Raw genomic sequence first — 24483 nt, 5'->3', positions numbered from 1 at the left:
TTTTCACAGATATAAAACGTGGGCCCTATGTTTGTATGTGTGTGTGTGTGTGCTGATCAGGAAATGGATAATCGATTTTTCAGCCCGCTTCTATAGCGTGCATAAGTACACATATACTATCGATAATCTAGCTTTTATTTGAAAACTATTCATAAATAGGCCGAAAAATTACAACGTTTTTGTGTATTCCAGTATATTCCAGTAAAGGGCGATTATCACAGAATCTTCTGAAATTTTCTGAAACTTTCAAGAAACGAGCGTTTTTCAAAATGGTATCAAACGGAAATGAACCGATTAAAAAACAATCCGTTTCAACAATGTTGACTGCAAACAAGTCATTGATAAGCGACGGCCATATTATACACATAGCCATAATTTAAGATATAGTTTATGCATTCGCAAATATGAGAGCTCTATCATTGAAGTGGGTGTTGGCACGCAACAGGGTTCCGGGGCACCGGACCCTTGGCATGGAAAGTGTTAATAATCACGACTATGTAGACATAAGAAAAACATATTGTTGTGTTTGGGCACTGCACCTGCTTTTGGCCACTGTGTGTGTGTGTTACCTGTTCCCAAGCTGGGCGTGCAAGGACAGAGGCTTGCCTCCAAAGTCCTTGCCCCCATAGAGGTGCCAGACCACGGACACCTCCCGCAACACCACCCTGCTCTGGGGCACGGGGAAGCGGCCGGGGGCCCTGAGGAGGTCCGAGCTGCCCCGTGGCCTGGAGAAATAACCGTCCTTCACCCGGATGGGCCCCTGGGCCAGCGCAGTCACCACAGGCTCTCCATCCCTGGACTAACAGGAGAGAAAGAGTGTTATGACCAGGGTGGGAAACCCTCTGCAGTGGCAGCTGAGAGCCTCACAGCTAGTTACACTCACAGGAATGCCCATGCCAGGAGCCTCCAGTATACAGAAGTCATCGTTGTCATTGGAACCCTCAGACCCATCCTCTGACATCATATCTGCCTGTACCTCAGTGGCCATGGCCACCAGTCTGTCATGATCAGACTCCTCCACCTCCACGGGAGAGGGGCGGACCTTCTGGGCCTCTCCGGGGAACAGGTAGACGGAGCCGGGCGAGCCCCGCGGCACTGTGGGAGAACCTAGAGAGATAGAGAGAGAGAGAGACACACACACACACACGCACACACACACACACACAATCCTCTGAAGAAGTCCTTCTGACTACATTAATTTGCAAAAAAGTAATAGTGTGGGAAAACTTTTACTTTTTTCTCAATTAAATAAACGATTGGCTAGCTAAGAATATCTGTTGTCAAGGATGGTCCTTGTAGAGATATAGTATGACACCTGATCAACAATCAATCATATTCAGACAAGCTGTGAGATAGACATGCTGTTAATATGAGCAGAGGACTATTATCTCCCAGGACTGTGGAATACACCATTTATTTTAGAATATAAATTTTAGCAACCCTGCAATACCTGAGTCCAAATCATCATCTCGTTGGCTCTTCTCTGTGTCAATCAAGGCATCGGCCAGATCATATTGGTTGATCTCAGCAGTCTCAGCTGGGGGGCAGGGCGGCAGGAAGGCGGGACTTTCTGACAGCTAAAAGCACAAACAAACAATAACTTTCATTCTTCTCGTTCTGTTATTGAGACATGAGTAACTTTCCTCATACCTATAAATCATCAGTTCTGATTGGTCTACTTTTCAGTGTGTCATGTCAGTGAAATCATCAGTTCTGATTTTACTCTAGCATTAGATTAGATTAATGCATTATATTTACTGCATATATATTTAGACACCCGTCTGTACATAGACACTATATCTATACATATCCCTTACCTACTCTTACTAGTTACACTGCTGGCCAGTATGACTACGACCATACTGTCTTTTATACCTGTATCACTGTACATATTGGTATTACAACTCTGTACATACATCTGATTAGCACTACACCCAGTAGTACTCATTTATATATGTTATACCCAGTTTAATCACATGTACATTGTATATTACTATTGCACTGGCTGGCTGGATATATACATACATATCTCAATCCCATAGTTTACTGCTGGGCAAGCTGCCCTGGCTGCTTTTTACTCTTTTACTAGTTTTAGTGTTCTTTTTACTCCTTACTAGTTTTAGTCTTGCTTATTTTATATATTTTTCTTCTCTTGCTAGCTTTTATGTTATTTTACACTGTAGCGCTTTGAGACTTGTTCAATAATTATAAAGCGCCTCTACAAATCAAATATATTATATTATTATTATTACTGGTTCCTAGTTTACTGCGGAGCATTCAAGAGCATCCATCAAAATATGTGTTTTTCAGGGCGGCTGAGTGGTACAGTGGGCAAAGCGCTCGTCACTAACGCAGGATATGCTGGTATCGAGCCCAGCTCTCTGCGTTGCTACCGGCTTGGCCGGCCGTCATACTAACACAATTGGCAGTGTTAGAGGGTGGGAAAGCCGGTGGGTGGGGATTGGACGTTGTGGACAGCGACTCCTACAGGTCGGTTGGGTGACGCCGGTGCGGCGGAAACAGGAAGTATCGGGGGCAGCGTGAGCCTCCCACGCGTTACTCCTCGCCACTGAGAGTTCGAGCTGCTGCGGTGAAAAGATGAGACAGGCTGCCTCCTCGTGTACCGGAGGGGACACGTGATGCAAGGCTTCTATCCTCACTACAGCTGACCAGTGGGAGGCATAGTCTAGCAATGTTCAAGACAGGGGATGGGAGAAAAATAGAAAATGGGGACAAAAAGTGGACAAAAAAAAAAGATATATACCGGTATGTGTTTTTCACACATTTGACTGGTAGTTTTCTCAACGTAGTTTAAATGATCAGTATTAATTAGAATTAAGTTTTAATTCTGGTTCAGACCAGGCAGAGACGAGAGGAGGTGAACCGAGGGTCGAAACCATGACGACCAACTCGACGCGGGATTTAAACATCTCGACGCCCGATAGCCGGCTAGCTAGCAGAGCTAACAACGGAAACATCCAGGAACGAGTCCTTTGTTGTTCCAGCACGGCGCGGGACCCGACCCCCCCCTCCCCCCTTCTTTGCTGTTCCAGCACGGAGCGGGCCCCGACCCCCCCCTCCCCCTTCCCACCCTCAACAACAAAGCCCCCCAGCCCCACACAGAGGAACAGATCACAAACGAACAATACTTCGAACCTGCCAACATCAATGAAATAACCAACGCCAATGGACTGAACATTTTTCACATTAACATTAACAGCTTAAAAAACAAATTGGATGAAATCAAACAATTATTCATAAATGGTAAGGCAAACATACTGTGCTTCTCAGAAACTAAGCTTGACGATTCTGTAAAAGATCCAGAGATAGAGATTGAGAACTACTCAATAATTAGGAATGATAGGAACAAACATGGAGGTGGTGTCTGTATGTACATACACAAGGACACCAAATTCATCAACAGAAATGACCTGAATCATAAATCAATTGAAACTGTATGGGTGGAAATCCTATTCGAAAGGGCGAAATCCCTACTGGTTGGCACAGTCTACAGGCCGCCAGATCATAGTGACTTTTTTGTATTTTATTTTTTTATTCTTTTTTAAAACAAACATATAAACAAACATGACAACACACGATAAGATATACAAGCATTAATTGTCAGGGCACATCCAATGAGATCACATTTTGGTTAGTTGTTTTATATAAGATATACCCATAATACCTGTTATCTAAAAAAAAACCCTACATACATATGCTCAGCTCGAAACCCCCCCTCCCGGACCCCACCTTGAGAAGTACCTCCACTATCCCTCGCACCTAACCAGACACTACCATTATAAGCTAGCTTTTATTCTCTCCACCACTTCTAACCACATTGACATTTTGGATTCATTGAGACCCAGAATTCTTGCTGTAGATATTTCATGGTAAATTACATCGAGATATGTAAGAAACCAAACTTTACGGCACATTTTTTCCGGTTGAAACCAGCGTGATGCGATCAGCTTTTTGGCTACTGTGATACCCGATAAAACCAATCTCTTTAGCTGTGGATTCACTGCAAACTCAAAAACATCATTCAACAGCAATACCGAGGGGTGTACAGGTATATTCCAAGATACGAGTTTTGATATTTGTTGGGTCACATCTTCCCAGAATGCCTTAACTGGTGAGCAGTCCCAATACATGTGCATAAATGTCCCTTCGTCCCCATTTGTACATTGGGTGCATTTGGAATCTTGTTTGAGCCCCATTCGGCACAGTCTTATAGGAGTCAAGTATGTCCTGTGAATATAGTTAAGATTGATTTGTTGATGATCCGGGTTCCTTGATGTAAGTCGGACATTTGCCCAGGCTCCTTGCCAATCAAAGTCATTTTCCAGGTCTGGTATATCCCTCCTCCAGACAGAGTCAAGTTGGAGGGTTTCATACGAGGACGTTAGTAATTGATGATAAAATTCTGAAACAAAACCTCTCGATGTCTCTCTTGAGTAGAAGAATTTGTGGTATCTGTGGTGTTCAATTGGTCTGTCTAATGGAACACCGTGAGACTTCAAACATAGCTCTAACTGTTTGTGAAAAAGCCATGTGGACTTGGTGAGATAAAATTTTTTGCGTATTTCTTTATCACTACAAAAACCCTGTTTGTTAAAAATATCCCCTAATGAGTGTATGCCTTGCTTTTCCCATATAGGGAATCTTATAGGTCGTTTTCCAATTAAGAGAGCATTGTTATTGAATAAGGGAGTATGGTTGTGCCATTCTTGTGGGTTAGGATTTTTTTTTTGTGATTCACGCCATATCCGGATCGCATGAGTAATTATGGGGCCAAATTTTCGTTCACAGTGCTTGATTGGTAGTTTAGTGTATGCTATGTCCTTCAGTCTATGTGGGGCTACTATGTTTTCTTCTATTTTCCTCCAAGATGCTAATGCTTGGGAGTCAAACCATGTTGTCAATGGACTTAATGAGTACGCCTTAAAATATAGGAAAAAATCTGGAAATGCCATGCCACCATCTGCTTTATTTCTCTGTGCGGTGGATCTTTTTATACGTGGTGGTTTGTTATTCCAAATAAATTTGTATGTGGAGGAGTGTAATCTTTTCCAGTAACCCTCTGGAGGGGGTAACGGTAGCATTGAACAGAAGAAGTTGATTTTAGGTAGTACATCCATCTTAACTATTGATATCCGTGCTTGTACTGTGTTCTTAAGTTTTGTCCATCTATCAAGGTCGTCTTTGATTTTGTTTTGGATTTTTGTGTAGTTGTGCTTCACCGTTTGTCTTATGGTAGGGAATATTTCCACTCCCAAGCATCTGAAATGTTTTACCATCGGTATCTGTCCTGGGAGGGTTGTATCTTTTTTTGCAGGGGTGTTAAGTGGAAGGAAAGCCGACTTCGGCCAATTTATCTTAAATCCCGATAAATCACCAAAGTCCTCAATCAACTTGAGCAGATGAGGCAATGTGGTGTTGGGGTTTTTCATGAACAATATTACATCGTCCGCATATAAACAAATTGTGACTTTTATGATACACTGGATGGGTGTTTAGCTGGAGTTGAGGATGTAGACAAAATTCTTATTGGAGACTGGAACACGGATATGCAACGAAAAGATGCACCCGTCTTCAAGTCATTCAGTAGGTTTTGTGATCTGCACGGCCTCAGCCAGCTAATCACCCAACCCACACGTGTATGTGAATCAACTCAGACTACCATTGACCTCATTCTGACCTCCGACAAGTCCAAGATCTCCAATAAAGGGGTTATAGCATGCGGGTTAAGTGATCATTATATGATATTCTGTACCCGCAAAAAACTAAAACAAAAGGCTGGCTGCCACAAAACAGTCACATCTAGAGACCTCAAAACCTACTCTAGCGAGGCCTTTAACCTTGAACTGGAGAGCCTGGACTGGTCAGATGAACTCAATGGTACACTGGTTGAAGAAACATGGCTTGGTTTCAAAACCAAATTCTCAACAATACTAAACGACATGGCCCCCCTAAGAACCACCAGGGTAAAAAATCGCGCTGAGCCGTGGATGCACTCCGAAATACTGGCCGCTATGAAAACCAGAGACAAAAAATGCTCTGAGTTTCGTAAAAGTCAGTCTAAGCTTACTAAAAGCACGAGCAGTGAACTCCAAGCCCACGTGACTGAACTCAAACTAGAAAGAAACAGACTAAGAAACGACGTAAACTCCATGATCAAAACTGCAAAAAAGAATTTCATCAATGACAAAACTGAGGAAAACAAAAAACAAACCACGTGAACTTTGGAAATTACTCAATAATCAACTAGGATGCAGTAAAAAACTTAAAACCAGATTCTCAAACATAAACATAAAAACGGACAACACGCTCATCACAGACAAGCTGGATGTAGCCAATTACTTAAACATTTTCTTCACAAACATAGCCACAACACTGGTAAACAAACTACCCTCCCACTCAGGGCTTTATGGGGTAGAACACATAGTAGCTTACTACAAAAACCTAGGGGTCCGCAAGGACGACTTCAAGCTAGAAATGGTAACAACAGATGAGGTACTCAATAAACTGAGCGCCCTCCAACCTAACAAGGCCACTGGCCATGACAACATCCCCTCCAAATTCCTCAGAGACTCAGCAGCCGCCATCACCCCAATCATCACACACATAATAAACCTCTCCATAAAACAGGGACACGTCCCCAAGGACTTCAAAATTGCGAGGGTGACCCCTCTGCACAAAAAGGGCAGCAAATTAGACCCAGGCAACTACCGCCCTGTTTCTATTCTCACCTCCATCTCGAAAGTCATGGAAAAAATAGTCTACGAACAGGTCGAAAAGTACCTAGCGGAAAAAAATCTAATCTACGAATTCCAATCTGGCTTCAGAACATCCCACTCCACTGACACATGCCTTCTCTATTTGAATGACCACATCAAACAAGAGGTGGACGCAGGCAAATACTGCGGCATGGTCATGCTGGACCTACAAAAGGCCTTTGACACGGTCAATCACTCCATTCTGATTGACAAGCTAAAAGCAATTAGTTTTGATAGTCTATCAGTGAGCTGGATGCAATCCTACCTTGAGGGCAGGGAACAGATGGTGGAGGTAAACGGTACCCTATCCCCCCCTCTCACAGTGAGCTGTGGTGTTCCACAAGGAAGCATACTAGGACCGCTACTGTTCCTAATTTATGCAAATGACATGTCGTCAGCTTGTGACTGCAACTTGTTCCTGTTTGCGGACGACTCAGCCCTGCTGGTCTCTGACAAGAACAAGTTACAGGTTGAAAAAACCCTCAGCTCTGAACTAGGCAGAATCTGCATATGGCTCGCTGATAACAAACTATCATTACACATGGGCAAAACAGAGTCCATTCTCTTCGGTTCAAATAACAAACTCAGCAAGACCGACGGCTTCTCAGTTACAGTGGGTGACAATATTGTCACAAGGAAAGATGAAATTACCTACCTGGGTTCCATCCTAGAGGCTAATCTCTCCTGTGACAAAATGGCATCCAATGTAATAAAAAAAGTCAACCAACGAACTCGATTCTTGTACCGGATCTCCTCTCTGGTAAACAAGAATACCCTGAAGACTCTGGCAGGAGCACTCATTCAGGGGTACTACGACTATGCTTGCACCTCATGGTACCAAAGCACCTCAAAGGCGCTAAAAACAAAATTACAAACATCTCAAAACAAACTGGTCAGACTACTGCTTGACCTTACTCCTAGAACCCACCTCACCCCTGCCCACTTTGACAACCTAGGATGGCTTAGAGTAGATGACAGAGTACAGCAACTTGCAATGGGCCTGGTCTACAAGATACACTACACGACCAAGGTACCCATGTACATGGCAAAATACTTCCCAAAGGTCAGTGAATACCACGATCACAACACCAGAGGGAGCTCCACAAATCATGTTAAACCCAGATTCGGCTCAAATAAGGGACTAAACACGTTTCGCAATTATGCCACATCAATGTGGAACGCCCTACCCAAAGCTGAAAAGGAATGTGGATCACTACCCACTTTCAAAACCTCTCTCAAGAGACACCTACGGGAGACTGCAATGCAACACTGGCCCCTGTAAATATCCTAACCCAACCCCCTCCAATGTACAGTCATTTACCTAGTATGGTCTTGTCAATAGTCCAATGTACAATTTTGTTTGTTTGTACAGAGTCCCCCCCCCCCCCCTCAATGTACAGTTTTGCTTGTTTATACAATGTGCCCCCCCCCCCCCCCCCCCACCCACCTCCAATGTAAATTACCCAGTATGGTTGTCAATATCCCAGTGTACCCAACCCCCCCCACCCAACCTCCTCCAATGTACAGTTTCTACGTCAAATGTATATACTCCCTTTTCTTGACTCCTTCTGTATCACAAACAGTACTGTATTTGCAAATCTGGTATGTCATAAATGTATAGATGTAGCAGTACTGACTATCTGTATGTCATGTATGTCATATATGTCCTGATGAATTGAAAATGGGGGACCCTGGTGTAAACAAGACGAAAGTCTTTCTCTGGTCTGCATCCCCTTAACAATTGTGTGTATTGAGCTGTACTGTATTGTACCCATTCTGCAATCTGTTAATAAAGTTTTCAATCAATCAATCAATCAACCTTCTAGTAATGCTTATCTGTCAGATTTCTAGCTTTATGAGAGATTGGCACATGTTCACAAATACTGACTGAACTGTCCTGGGGCACAGGAAGAACATACCTGTATCATGTCAACTCTTAAAATGGGTGGCATTCCTCATTGAATGTTCTTGACTTGGACTGGTCCAAAGCAGTCTACTTGAACACAGCCCTGCTACAAGTCCTGCTACAAGTCCTGCTACAACGACAAGACGACTTTGAACTGTTGAACAGTAATCCGGAACTATTTTATTGCACTGTAAAAAAAAACACAGCACTTTATGTGCTCATTTCATGTCTATTCTATTACTTATTGCACTGCACTATTGCACTATTTTACTCTGTTTATTCTATCTGACTCTTTCTATTATTGTCTATTTTTTAAACTGAATCAAACCATAAACAAGGTGGCCTGTTGGGATGTTAGATCCTAATGTGAAAAACTGTGATTTTCATATGTCTGCACTTTATGTGCTCATTTTATGTCTGTCTTTTTTCTGTTGTGAAGCACTTTGAGCTGCAGTTTCTGTATGAAAGGGGCTATACAAATATTCTCTCTAAGTTTTATTATTATTATTATTACAACTCTGTATCCTGAGCCTGTGTCTGGTCTCTGATATATAAAGTCTCCAGAGTGAACATCAAACATCTAGTCCCCCTCTTACCGGTAACTTCTGCCCGGCGATCTCGGTGGGTGAGGCGTGTCTCGGCGGGGGGTGGAGGTCGCCCTGGGACACCAGGTACTGCAGCAGGTTGACCAGGGCAGCGCACGAGTCCGCGCACGTGTGGAGGTGAACCACATTGTTGGAGCACCGCAGCTCAAACAGAGGCTGGCTCTGAGAGAGAGAGAGAGAGAGAGAGAGAGAGAGAGAGAGAGAGAGAGAGAGAGAGAGAGAGAGAGAGAGAGAGAGAGAGAGAGAGAAATAATATAGAGGATAGAGAAGAGAGGAGATAGAGGAGATAATATAGAAAAGAGAGGGGAGAGGAGAGAGAACATAGGAGATATAAGATAGAGGAGAGATGAGAGAGACAGAGCGAGTGAATTATGAAGAGTGATTGATATAGAACTGCAGAAGTATAATATTTGAAATAGACATGGAGTGGAAGTAGAATTTATGGCTCTTATTTATTTATGATTTCTGGAGCAGCCGCAGATCTGACATCACAGGTGACGTTACAAGTTCTGTATAAACCGACCCGACAGTGTGCACTCACCAGCTTGCCTGTGTTACTACCCTTCCATGTAGTGATGGCCAACTCCAACAGGTCAATGTCCAGCACACACACATAGTCTGTGAGAGGAGGAGAGTCCCACAGTCAGAATGATCTCACACACACACACATTTTAAATGTTTATTTATGTCCACATAAACAGAAGTACAAGGAAGCCTCATACAAAGGACATAAACAATGCGAGTGCAATCAGACAATTATGAAGAACAGTCAGGTACAAGGTGCATGGGCGGCAGAATCATGGGTAAAGGTAACAGCGCCTCCTCCAAATTGAGCGGCTTCCTATAATTGCTGATACTGAGCAGTACCTGGCTAACTGCTTGGCCTTCCTTTTGGGGAGACCGGCTATTTGTTTACATCTGTAGCCTAGCTGTGAGATGGTCTGCTGTAGCTGTTGGTATTTCAGCATTTTGGTTAGGAAGGCTTCTTCTAAGCTGTAATCAAAAGTACAGCCAACCTCAAGAATGGACACCTCCCTAAGGTGTTCATTTACCACAAATACATCGGGGGTGTTAGCTGTAATACTAGAGAACATGGAATCATTATTGCACAGGTTGAACATGCTTGGCTTCACAGTAGAATGCTTATACAGTGTGATGGAGGACCTAAAAATAAGAGAGATATCTTTCGCTATCAAATCTACTATTCTGTCATGCCTACTTATGTAGAGGCCCCTGTATACATGGCAACCATTTAAGATGTGGGACATGGTTTCAGCTATTTGGTTATTGTCATGATGAATACAGTGAGGAGCATGACTGCCTGGAAACCAGCTGGAGAGATTCAGTTTAGATGGTAAGACCTGTAATCTCGCTTTCAGAGTAAAGATAACAATGCACTCATCTATGGCAACATTTTTTAACACAGAGTGAGAGACAGAATGGTCCGCAGCAGGGAGACACGCGATCTTCCCCTGCAGTCTCAACTCAGTCCATTGTTCCCGCTGTCTTTGTTGTTGTGCCCACAGGAGGCGACCTCGGGCATTAGTCAGTGGAAGTTGGTGATCCATTCCACACACAGACATAGATGCTCTGACTGAGATACTGGGGTCAGATATAATATTCTCTGAGACAGCCACTGCCTCAGAGTTAGACCCCACCCACTCCAGGGTAACATCAGCCCAGCAACACATGTCATTAAGGTCCGGCCAGTCTGACCACACACCGAAGCCAGGAGAGCGACTGTCCAGCTTTCCATTCGACTTTCTCTTGAAGCCTAGGAAGTTAGGGTCCGAACCACGTGCCAGGGGGACCTTACGTCTTTTTAGGTCCAAGAAAAGAGAAGAACGGGCGAGCGTTCTCACATACTGGTCATCACTGTTCAGCATATTCAACAGATGGGAGAGCCGTGTAGCAATATATGCCCATTCAAAATTGGGAACACCCAGACCACCCTCACGTTTACTGTGAAATATAATGTTGAGTGTTGTGTGTGTGTTGAGGCCAGTCCATTGTCTCACTAGGTGTACGGTTTTATTAGTCAAATCATGTAGTGATTTTCGTGGAATATGTACATTGGAGAACAGGTGTTGTACTTTGGCCAATGCCATTACTCTGATTGCCTCAAGTTTCATGATGAGTGGAAGTGGTGATGCATGAATTAAATCAAGTCTGCTGGTGTATTCAGAGATGATTTCATCTACCTGTTCTTTCCACTCACCTGCCACATTAAACTTGTGACCCAGGTATGTGTATGTCTGATGACGTGAATAGACTGTAATGGGTTTATTGCCAATTGTGAATGCAGGTATTGTGTCTGTACTTGAGTGATACCAACGGTTTCCCCCACTCTGCCTTTCATAAAACACTGCACATTTTGAATCCTTAACCTCTAATCCAGACCACTCCAAAAAGGAGTCGGTTCTGGAGAGCATGGTGTTTATTTCAGCCGCATGATATGAGGCAACCTGTACATCGTCTGCATACCCCTGTGCGGGGTTAGGGGAAATTACATTAGCGGGGGCACACATACAGAGCCACTTCAACCACTGGTTTATTGCTATAACAAAGTTAACAGCACTCCACGGACAACCAGTCTTAACACCAACTTGGAGAGGGATGGGGTCTGTGAGCTGTTTACACACACACACACACACACACACACACACACACACACACACACACACACACACACACACACACACACACACACACACACACACACACACACACACACACACACACACACACACACACACACACACACACACACACACACACACACACACACACACACACACACACACACACACACACACACACACACACACACACACACACACACACACACACACACACACACACTAATAGAGGGACCGACCTTTCCTCAGGTCCACAGTGTCACTCTCACACTTGTCAGAGAGGTAGAGGGCAGAGTCATCCAGGATAAATCTAACAAGAAAACACAACCACACAATTGACAAAAACGACCAGACTCAATAACATTAAACCACACATTGACTAAAACTACATGGTGAAATATGTATGTTGATCACAGTGAGGTCTTCAGGAATACTGCTATGAATCTACACAAGGGAATGCACCCTTGTCAACAATATTTTATTTATTTATTTGCAAATGTTTAATCTGAATGCATCTAGTTCTCCATCAACAACAGAGGAATTATGGAATCATGTAATCGAACCCTGACTAACCTTACTGTCATGCACTTGTCCTAATAAACTAACCTACACTGTAACACGCAACACTTTGATAAACATTGTTACTCAGCTGATAGAGTTGTACCCTTCTTGCTGTCTTGTCGTACAGAACTTGTAAGTCGCTTTGGATAAAAGCATCAGCTAAATGACTAAATGTAAATGTAACATAGTCCATGACTTTCTTTGTACACAGAAAACTGTCTCAAGTTCCGCCCTCTCAAGGAAAGCAAAGCTTGTGATAGGAGGGTCCAAAAGAACAATATTTGTTTGTCAGAGGAAAGCAACATTTGTGATTGGAGGGTCAATAAAAGAGGGTGGAGCTTGAGATAGGTAAATTCCAACCAGTGATGCACATAATATACCTTCAATAATATAACCTAATTTACCTAACGAATAAGTTACATTACTTAATCACTCTAGAGCAGTGGTTCTCAACTGGTCTAGCCTCGGGACCCAACATTTTCCTTAGTCATTAAGTCGCGACCCAACATTTTTAACCACTATGATTTATGTAAAAAAAAGAAAATTGCAGTAATACGCAATCTTTCAAAACATGAAATAAACAGAAAAAAAATGCAAAAAAAGTGCAACTATTGCTAAAAACCCAAGGAAATAAAATAATAATAAATAATATATGCTTCTTAGCAGATTTCTTAGCTTAACATAACAGACCTAAGTTTGGGGGAACTAATGGGATAACTGGGGTTGCAACAAAAGTGCAATTAGGGCTAAAAACCCAATGAAATAAAATAATAATAAATAATATGCTTCTTAGCAGATTTCTTAGCTTAACATAACATACCTAAGTTTGGGGGAACTAATGGGATAACTGAGGTTGCAACAAAAGTGCAACTAGGGCTAAAAACCCAATGAAATTAAATAATAATAATAATAATAATAATAATAATAATAATAATAATAATAATAATAATAATAATAATAATAATAATAAATAATTATGCTTCTTAGCAGACTTCTTAGCTTAACATAACAGACCTACAGTACGTTTGTTGGAACTGATGGGATAACTGGGGTTGCAACAAAAGTGCAACTAAGGGCTAAAAACACAATGAAATAAAATAATAATAATAATAAATAATATATCCTTCTAACAGACTTCTTAGCTTAACATGCAGGGAACTAATGGGATAACTGGGGATGTTGTTTGCTCCTGACAAGAGTCTCAAAGTCTGGGGTGATGGTAGACAAAGCAACTCTGAGGTCATGATCAATGTCCAATCTGTTCCTCCGCTTTGTCTTCAGCTAGACCAGAGCTGAGACGCCACTTTCACAAAGATAGGTAGTGAGAAGAAAAAAAAAGTACAAAACAAAAAAGTTTCTTTTCTTTACTTTTAACTTTTTTTATTATTTCTTTTACACACACATCCGCGACCCACTCAAAATGGCTCCGCGACCCACTTTTGGGTCGCGTCCCACCAGTTGAGAAACACTGCTCTAGAGTGTAATAATATTACACAACTTGCTGACCCCACCCACAACACTGCTCATCTACACAGAGATATTTGTGATTCCGATATAAAGATGCATATTATAATAATAAACACTTCATCTAAGATGACAGCTAATATCGCTGTAAAGACCCCGTCCAGTAACCTACCTGAGGTGGAAGGTGGCAGTATCTACAATGATGTTACTGGACAAAGAGAAGGACTCTGCTGTGAAGACAACTCTCAGTGGGAGAAATAGCGGCCTGGGGGAGAGAAGGAGAGAAGGAGGAGAAGTGAGAGAGAGAAGGAGAGAGGACAGAGAGAGGAGAAGTGAGGGAGAGAAGGAGAGAGGACAGCGAGAGGAGAAGTGACAGAGGAGAGAAGGAGAGGACAGAGAGAGAAGTGAGAGAGGACAGTGAGAGGAGATAGAGAGAGAGAAGGAGAGAGAGGGGAGAAGTGAGAGAGAGAAGGAGAGGAAAGAGAGAGGAGAAGTGAGAGAGGAGAGGAAAGAGAGAGGAGAAGTGGGAGAGAGGGGAGAAGGAGAGAGAAGAGAGAGAGAGGGAAGAATGATGGAGGAATGAAAGCTCTGACACAGTAAATCATGTTCACAGTGCTCAGATATTAACACTTTGAGTGCCACGCCGGGTTTTCCTTTTTACCCCCTTGATGCCACCATCCACTTCAATGTTAACGTTAATATCGCCTAATCTATGTTTTAAATTATGGCTATGTGTATAATCTGCCCGTCGCTTATCAAAGACTATTTTCCAGTCAGTGCTGGCTGTCAAGGCAGATTGGTTTTTTATCGCGTCATTTCCGTTTCAGAGCATTTAGAAAAGCATCCGTTTTGAGATAAAAAAAACTGTTCTATGAAAATAGTCTTTTACTGGAATATTCCACAACGTTGATATTCGTCGGCCTATTTATGAATCGTTTTCAAATAAACGCTAGATGATCAATATTATACGTGCACGCAAGCACATTCGGGCCGCGCACGGATAATCGCCGCGTTGATTTCCTCTTGGACTTTTACAGTGAAATCGAAAGAGCCCATTTCACAAAACAGCTTATAACTAGGGATGTCCCGATCGCCTTTTTTTGCTCCCGATCCGATCCCGATCATGTGATTTTAAATATCTACCGATTCCGATCGTTCCCGATCCGATCTTTCACATCAGTAATCAATTTTGACGCATTTGTGTCAGAAACTGGCGGAGCAAGAAGCCCCTCTGTTGCCTATAGTCCGGGGTGCGAGCGCGGCGGCTCTTGTTATTACATTCATATGCAGTGATGCCACAGATTACTTGTAAAAGTAATCCGATTACTGATTACTGATTACTCCTTTAAAAAGTAATCCAAGTTACTTTACTGATTACTTGATTATCAGAGTAACTTAGTTACTTTGAAAGTAACTAGGTTACGAAGTCGTCGTCGTTCCCCCAACAGTTTTTTTAAAAACGCTTTATTGAAAGTGCATAAATAGTTTTTAACTTGTTTCTCTGCACATAACGTAAATTGTTAAACTAGTGCTTCAGCTTCTGTACCATCAAGTATGGTAAAGCAACAGTCTATGATGCTCACAGCATTAGAGCAGCCAGCCAGTGGTTTTACAAAACCAGTGTATCCATTCACATCTAACAAATGCAGGCTGAACTATTCAATTATATCAACTGTAACTATTAAATTGTTTTTATAAATGTCTCTCTATAAACATACAATCAGTCTCTCTTTAACATGTAAATTAACTGTAAATCTGGCAAATAAGAGCTTTTGCTCTGCCACCATCAAATATACATTAATCAATAGGGAAAGAAACAATCTCTCTCTTTTGCTGTTTGGCTGGCCTCCGAGTCCTCCTGTACCTAGTCGAAGCGTCGTAGTGTTGTGATTCCAGATGCTTTCAATGCAATTGGATGTGCTGTTTTTAGCGGTAGACAGTATTTACGTTTAGGTCGCTTTCACATATAGTTTTGGTGGACTCGGTGCGGTTCTGGGGGTGAAGTTGCAACATTGTTGCATTCTTCATTTGGTTCGCCTGCTTTCACACAGAGGCGGACCGAGACCTTCTGAACAATGTCACGCGGTCGAAAAGGGCGCTTGTCTATTGGACAGTGGAAATGTGTGTGTGGCTGCTGCGATCCCGTGTGTGCGCGCGCGCGTGTGTGTGTGTCTGTGTGTGTACTGCGGAGCCCTTCAGATCAGCGGAGCCGAGTTTTGACATGGCATTGATCCATTGTTCTATTGAAGCACATTACCACCATCCTCTCGCTAAACAACTTGTAGACCACAGTGTTTTTATGAGTGCCCACAAGTAGCTGTTTTAATAATATAATAAGCCGCGCGCCTCGGTAATAATAATAAGTCGCGTTTTTTCTTCCTGTAAGCGTTTTGGGGTGGAATTCTCAGACGAATGCAACGGAGCCCTGCTGTCACACGATTGGCGCATATGTCACATGACGTGCTGTGAAGACCCACCCTACTCTGCCTCTGATTCGCAGACTGTGGATGGGGAATGTGATTGGGCCAAAGCAGAGTCACTCACAGACAGAGAGTCCAGTCACGCCGCGGGACACATTCTTGTGTAACCCTTTCACTGCCACACCACGTCACTCCCAAATAAGAAAAACAGCTCAAAAATGTATTTTTGACTGTCGAAAACGAAATAAAATACTGCATTCCGCCTGCATTATGAATTTATGATGAGATAGTAACGAAATAGTAACGCACAGCCACTTGGACAAGTAACTGCAATCAGATTACTGGCTTTTAAAGATTAACGCGTTAGATTACTATTTTCGGGGAAAAGTAATCAGATTACAATAACGCGTTACTTAGTAACGCGTTACCGGCATCACTGTTCATATGTGCTTCATATGAGAAATATTAAAAGTTTCAATATATGTTTGCACATTAGTATACATTCAGTGTTCGACTTACGTAATGATTAGCTCCATTCTGGTCTGAAACGCCGACGATAATCCTCAGTCACACAGCAAATAATTGCCGTTATCTGAAAAGTTAGTCTGAAAACTCCGCCTCCTGCTGCTTCATGAGTTTTTCCTCCACGCGAAATGTCCTCCTTGCAAACATTGCAATTGCTGTTGGACTGGCTTGACTTTCTATTTTAAAATGCTTAGTTACAAACCTCTAGCAGCTGCTCAAGTCAGTGGATAACCATGTTTCGGGGAGCAACGTGTTGTTGTGATGTGAGCGTCTAAAATGAAAGGGAATGTGTTTGTTGCAACGGTGTAAATTAAAGGGGATGTGTTTGTTGTGGACAATTATTCGGCTCTGTGTGACAATAAATACATTAATGATATATTATATGTAATTTTAAACCAAAACTAAGGCCTCCGTATGAGTTTAAGACGTGAACATGGTCATGTTTGTTGATTTTTTTTTTTTTTTTTAAATCTTTTTTTGACTGCCGATTTTTATTAAAAAAAATTCCCGATCCCGATCCTCTGAAAAGCACGTGATCGGCGCCGATCCCGATCACGTGATCGGATCGGGACATCCCTACTTATAACTTCATCAAAATTAGTCTGATTATCCTAACACTGATAACATAGATTCCTTACCCGACATCAGATGGTATCCAACTGGTATATTCCAATTCCTGATCACCATTCGAAAAAATCGATAAGTGTATAGATCCACCGTGTGTACAGTGCAGTACATGATTCTGCGCGTCTCAGAGGCTCCAGAATGAACTGTGGTAACCCCGGCTGGATCAGTGGACTGGAAAATGTGGAGTACCGGATTTTTTCCCCCATCCATTTTCATTGAGTCCATTCCAAAATCCCTTATGTCATCTGGGAGACGATAGGGGGCGCTTTTTTCCACATATGATCGCCGGCGGTGCTCGGGAATACTCGGGTAGGCTCGTGTGATGCAATATGATTTCAGATCGCTTAAAAAAAAAAAAAAAAAAAAAAAAAAAAATCAGAGAAATCTCGTGAGTGGCTTTCAACCACATATTAATAAACCCGAGATATCTCGTGTGTGGCAGTTAAAGTGTTAAAGGAAAGCTCATCTGGTTTGACACAAAGTAGAAGCCCTTTCATTTCCCCCAAAACACACACACATATCTTGGAGTATTGGTATCACATTTCAGTATTGGGGAAATTGTCCAAAACTGATACCACAATTTAGCCTGATATCGGATATCTACCAGATACCAGTATTGTTGTCAGTGTAATAGATTAAGTGTGTGTGTGTGTTGTGTGTGTACCTGTAGTCCACAGTGCAGGTGTCGAGGTGTGTGTGTTGTGTGTGTACCTGTAGTCCACAGTGCCGGTGTCGAGGTGTGTGTGTTGTGTGTGTACCTGTAGTCCACAGTGCAGGTGTCGAGGTGTGTGTGTGTTGTGTGTGTACCTGTAGTCCACAGTGCAGGTGTCGAGGTGTGTGTGTTGTGTGTGTACCTGTAGTCCACAGTGCAGGTGTCGAGGTGTGTGTGTTGTGTGTGTACCTGTAGTCCACAGTGCAGGTGTCGAGGTGTGTGTGTTGTGTGTGTACCTGTAGTCCACAGTGCAGGTGTCGAGGTGTGTGTGTTGTGTGTACCTGTAGTCCACAGTGCAGGTGTCGAGGTGTGTGTGTTGTGTGTGTGCCTGTAGTCCACAGTGCAGGTGTCAAGGTGTGTGTGTGTACCTGTAGTCCACAGTGCAGATGTCAAGGTGTGTGTGTTGTGTGTGTACCTGTAGTCCACAGTGCAGGTGTCAAGGTGTGTGTGTGTGTACCTGTAGTCCACAGTGCAGGTGTCAAGGTGTGTGTGTGTGTGTGTGTGTGTACCTGTAGTCCACGGCACACGTAGAAAGGTGTGTGTGCAGGACAGTGATGACTGCAGGGGGGGTGTATCCCAGGATGGGGTCATCAACGACATCTAGGAAATCCACCAGCTGCATTGTAGAAACATCATATTCAAAATGACAGGTATTGGACTATAGCTGATGGTTTTGTTTGTATCAACTGCACTGATTCAGCCTACTGTACTGATTGGCCCCTCTATGTTCAATACATGGAAAAAATTTAACGTGGTTTCCTTATTTATTTGACTAATGAATTTAAAACATTTTTTTTAGCGGAGGAGAGGATCACAGAAGGCCTTCAGGCTACATTATGAGTGCGCACTGTGCTGCAAACTTTTTTTTTTTAACCAGTTGGACATTTACCAACACTCTTCTGTCTTTCTAACACACACATGCACAATCACATCACTCCCAGACACATCTATCTGCACCCCCCCTCTCTCCACACACACACTACCCCTCTCTCTCTCTCTACACACTACCCGCCCCTCTCTCTCCACACACACACACACTACCCCCCTCTCTTTTTCTACACACACATTAGGGCTGTCCCCGACTAAGGATTTGGATAGTCGACTTTGATTAAAAAATAAAGAATTTGAAAATATATATATATATATATTAACCCATTCTCTGTCGGAGCTTATATCCATCACTGTTTGATCTCTGCCAGCGCTATTTGTCTATGGAGATGTTCACCTTCTTTGCAGGGCTATAACTTTTTAAATTGTATTGCTAAATTGACATTACTATGGCCCATTCAACATCAATTATCTATCGTTCAGGATGTAGGAACGTTTTACTTTTTCATTCACACATTCATACAAAAATACCGTCTAGAGTATAAATATGTTTTTATCGTTTTCTGCAGTATTTCCTAGAACGTGAGATATAGACATAAATGCATATATTAGATTATCAAATGCCGTTTGACACCGACGTTATATTAAAAATTTCAACTGTACATGGTCCTAGACGTTATGACTCATCATCTGCGGGTGAATGGAGGGGGGGGGGGGGGGGGGGGGGGGGTCGTTTATAATTCAGTGGCCGACGTTAAATCATTTATGTAGTATGGGTGATATATTGATCAGAGCAGTTTGTATTAGGGCTGGGCGATAAAACGATAACTATCGCGATAAATTATTTCCTCGAAATAAACATGAAACGTGGTCGCAAAGTTTCGATATATCGATTTTCCAAGCTTGGATATGAGCACACGCACTAACAACCAATCAGTGAAGGAGATGGCCGATAGCGGAAGGAGACCCGGAAGGAGACGCGGAGGTAGGACTCTGTAAACAAGGCTGGCTAGGGCTAATTAGCTTGCACGGCGCTATTTTACAGTTTACCTGCCGAGTTGGTGTATGTTTTGAATTCTGAGGGTAACTGTCATAGTAGTGTGGGGTATACGGTGGACGTCGTTGCAATGAATTGGGCGGAACAGAGTATTTTAGGGTCATTTTTAGTACATTGTCATGAGATACTCCGCTCGGAAACGAGGCTGGCTAGGGCTAATTAGCTTGCACGGCGCTATTTTACAGGTTACCTGCCGAGTTGGTGTGTGTTTTGAATTCTGAGGGTAACTGTTATAGTAGTGTGGGGTATACGGTGGACGTCGTTGCAATGAATTGGGCGGAACAGAGTATTTTAGGGTCATTTTTAGTACATTCATCATGAGATACTCCGCTTGCTTTGGCTAACTGCTAACGTGCGCGGACTGATGACGACATCAACTCGACTCTCGAGACATTCACAGCAGCAAAACAAGTATTAATAGCCCGTCCATCGGCGCCGGGCATAATAAGTTAATTAAACTTGACAGACATTATATCGACGATAATTATCGATATCGAGTTATATGCATTTTTTTTTATAATTTTATTGCGATAACGTTTTTGGCCATATCGCCCAGCCCTAGTTTGTATGGATAATAATAAACAAACAGGCTGAAAGTAACGTCAGCCTCCTCTTACCGTTGGGCGATCACACTGGCGCAAACAGATCCCAGTTATGTGATGTTGATCGAGGTGATCCAGTTCCGGTTTGTATAATACTAATTAGAGGTGGGCATAGATTAATTTTTTTAATCTAGATTAATCTATCTGCAATCCTGGATTTAATCTAGATTAATCTAGATTAAAATGGCTAAAAAAAAAAAAAAAAAAACCTGCGGAAGGCATTCAAAATATGTGTGTTCTACCCAAATAATGACCAGAAGTAAGTCCTTACTTTTTCTTTCCTCCTTATGTTTCTCAGGCCAGGTGGCCCATTACACCATGAGCCCATCTCCCGTTTCCAAAATGCATTACAGACTGTTTGAAAAAGCTGTTTTGCTATGATAATTGGTAATGAAATATCAAAATAATGTTCAATAAGATGTACTTGTGTTTAATAAGTTGTTTTATACAGAAGTTAACACAAATAAATAATATTACCAGTACAGTACAGTATCTAGCACACTCTCAGGAGCAAAACAGAAAGAATCATTTCAAACTTGAACTATGTGACATGGCTTGAATCAACTGCTCCAGTGGAGTTGCTCAGTGGCCAATGGTGTCAACTGTGGTTGTACTGGGCAGCTCCCAGGTGTGAATGGAACTGTATGAATGTGAAGCAGGGCATTCCTGAAAAAGAGCATCTGTGCTCAGCGAACCTACCCTTGGTAAATAAAGGAATTTTTTTTATTTATTTTTTTTAGATTAATGCGTTAATTATATTATCGCGCGATACTAGTATAGCGTTAACGCAGCACGTTAACGCCGTTAACGGCCCAACTCTAATACTAATATACGTCCAAATCATGTTGTTTGAGTTATGGCAACGGATCGATATCCACGGTGTCTGGATTGAGTCCCGAAAGCGATAACAAGTGGCCGGACAGAATAGGGGACGGACCAAGCACTTCCGGCCACTTCCGGTTTGGCAACTCGTCGATCGGCCACAAGGTGGCGGTATAGAAGCGTTGCAGAGTTGAGCAGAGTCCTACAGCACCAGCCAAGACTCCGTGGGTGAAATGTGAATACCATGACGAAAATATGAAATATTGATCTCAAAGACGCCTTACGGCGTCATTGGCAGATTACGCATGGCGGAGAATGACGTGTTAACACGTCATCGGCGGAGAATGGGTTCATTAAATTATAATTTTTTTTGTATCATTCCATTTGGGCTGTGGGGGTGCTTAATGTCTGTAGGAGGCAACAGAAGGCTTCTTGTCCTCTGCAAAAGCATGCAATTGGTCCACTGATGGATACATCTTGATATTTGTCTAGTCTAGTGTGTTCATTAGATGGGTGAAATCCTCTTTCAGTGCCTCTGTGCCTGTTTTATTAGGCAGTTAGCCTCTGGTATGCGTGCCATTAGCGTTAGCCACGCTTCTAGGCCTCTTTTATTTTTAATTTTTTTTATCATTCTTTCCAAAAGAAAAGAGGCCTAGAAGCGTGGCTAACGCTAATGGCACGCATAATCGTGCTAATAGTCGACTAACGGCAAATTTTGGCCAATCATAGTCGACTATCCAAATCCTTAGTCGGGGACAGCCCATATATATATATATCAGGGTTCGAAATTAACGGGGGCTTGGGGCATAATGCCCTTGAAAATGGACAAAATGCCCTCGAAAATCAGTTAAGGGGGGCACTTAATGCCCCCGACAGTTTACTAATTATATATATATATTTATCCGGTAATGGCGCGTCTGTGTATCGTACGGTTCAGATGACGCGCAAATAAAAAAATTCATTTGGCGGAGCCGGTGTTCTGCACTGGCTGCAGGCAGCAGCAGCAGCAGCAGCACTGCAGCCCAATAGGGTTCAGCTGCAGCCAGGTGCTAGTCAGTTTGTGTAAAAATGGCACGCACAATATAAATCAATCTTCATTACGACTTTAAAAACATAGCCATTAACATTACATAGGCATACACACATCTTGCCATAGCGTTAGCAGTTTGTACAAAACAACGCACGTTTTAACTATGGTAGCCCGACGCAGCCCGCAAGCTAATACTGTACAGTCAATGAAATGTCACCGTAGCTACTACTAGCTACTGTAGCAGAGGAGGAAATGGGAGTCTGAGAGGCGGGGTGTTTAAAGACAATGATAGGCGTTTATTCAACATCCAAGAAGGCTAACATACAACTGTGTTTTACTAACTCCAACCGGGACTATTACCGCTGTCCCACTGCATGTTGATGAACTCCTCCTAACGTTACCATACCGGAGCTGAAGGTGCCACACGCTAAAATGTCCGTGGGGACCCGCGCCAACCCATAGATAGTTCCAACTCACCGAATTACGTAATCCACCACAGTTGCACTCAATATTTAAATAATGTTAGTCTAAATAAATGTAGACAGAAACATAATAATTTCAAGCAGAAAACGAATATTTCCATTAAGAACTGACAATCAGGGAAATTAAACATGGTTGACATTGTTTTTGTGTGTTTATATTAAAGAAAGGAAAGTCTAGTGCTGGCTGAGCATATTGTTTGTTTGCACTAAGTTAATACTTTGACAAATGTAGCCTATATTTTTCAGTCAGTTCGGTCTTTGTGTGCCAAACATTATTTAAGGCTGTAAACACTGTAAACCTTTTATTTTATTTTTAATAAATGAGAAGCATGTTTCGATTTGAGTGTTAATTTTTTTTTAATAAAAATTAACGTATATCGAACTGAAAACCGTGACCCCAAAATCGTGATACGAACCAAAACGTCCATTTTGTGAACCGTCCCACCCCTACCGTTTATCATAAAAATTCAGTGCCCCCGAAATACAAAAAAGCCCCCGAAAATCAATTAAGGGGGGCAAAAAAAGCCCTTGAAAAAAAATGTTAATTTCTAACCCTGATATATATATATATCTTTTATTTGCATTCGACTAAGAGGTTGGCAGTCGACTACGGCTCCTTTCGATCGATTAGTCGACTATTCGACTAATAAGGGTCAGCCCTAACACACATACAGTAATCTTCACACACACAGCTGTCTCATACATATATACGTCATTATCCAGCTATCTTGTAAATCACATCTATAATTCATATTATGTACATAAATCAAATCAAAGTTTTTTCTATTCTCCTGTATGAATACTTCATTCTACAGAGATCTAGGCTATAGAGGGCCATTGCTGTAACAAACATACAGGTCTCTCAGTCATAAAAAGACTCCGCCTCCGTGAATAATATTTGGTCAAATGATTTCACATCACCAGTTAACCGAAGATCTAATCAAATATTGATACACCTTCAAATGCCCATCCCTACTACAGAGACTTGAAGCTTCACTTTACATGTCATGTAACTATTGTTGTGTAACTACCTCTTTTGATGTGAAAGAGACCTAGCTACAGTTAATCCAAAACCAAAAGCCCATGAAAAGAAAATACAGCATAGCCTCAACTTCCTCCACTGTGTTGTGTTGTTGTTATTATTATTATAGAAGGTTATTTCAGGGACAACGTTTTACATCTCCAGTCCCTTGTACATACAATATTAAAACAATACAATAAAAACATAAACAATACAATAAAAACATACAATTGATTCTCGTCATGCAACCCCCCCTTAACACTTCCTGCGCCAAAAACGTCATACAACGGGTTTCAAGTTCATGCGAATTCTGCCAGATCACGGCGTACAACGTTATTTTGATCATATTTCATATTTTCGCCATGGTATTCATATTTCCCTCACGGAGCCTTGTCTGATGCTGTGG

General features: G+C 42.2%; 1 protein-coding gene across 1 annotated transcript in view; it reads right to left on the bottom strand.

The window, feature by feature from the left end:
* The window catches only part of atg2a (autophagy related 2A), a 112823-nt gene that overhangs the window by 14367 nt on the left and 73973 nt on the right, over positions 1-24483 (bottom strand). The window contains exons 24-31 of the mRNA XM_084332542.1: positions 18745-18851; positions 14124-14216; positions 12166-12236; positions 9829-9905; positions 9279-9449; positions 1451-1577; positions 884-1107; positions 570-799 (exon numbers count right to left, since the gene is read on the bottom strand). Coding sequence (XP_084188668.1) covers positions 570-799; positions 884-1107; positions 1451-1577; positions 9279-9449; positions 9829-9905; positions 12166-12236; positions 14124-14216; positions 18745-18851 — 1100 coding nt within the window. The remainder of the gene's footprint in view (positions 1-569; positions 800-883; positions 1108-1450; positions 1578-9278; positions 9450-9828; positions 9906-12165; positions 12237-14123; positions 14217-18744; positions 18852-24483) is intronic.

Source organism: Notolepis coatsorum, assembly GCF_963971535.1.
Source record: "Notolepis coatsorum genome assembly, chromosome: 16".
In the NCBI taxonomy this organism is placed as follows: domain Eukaryota; kingdom Metazoa; phylum Chordata; class Actinopteri; order Aulopiformes; family Paralepididae; genus Notolepis; species Notolepis coatsorum.
The sequence above is the reverse complement of the archived record's forward strand: the minus strand, read 5'-3'. Positions and strand labels throughout refer to the sequence as shown.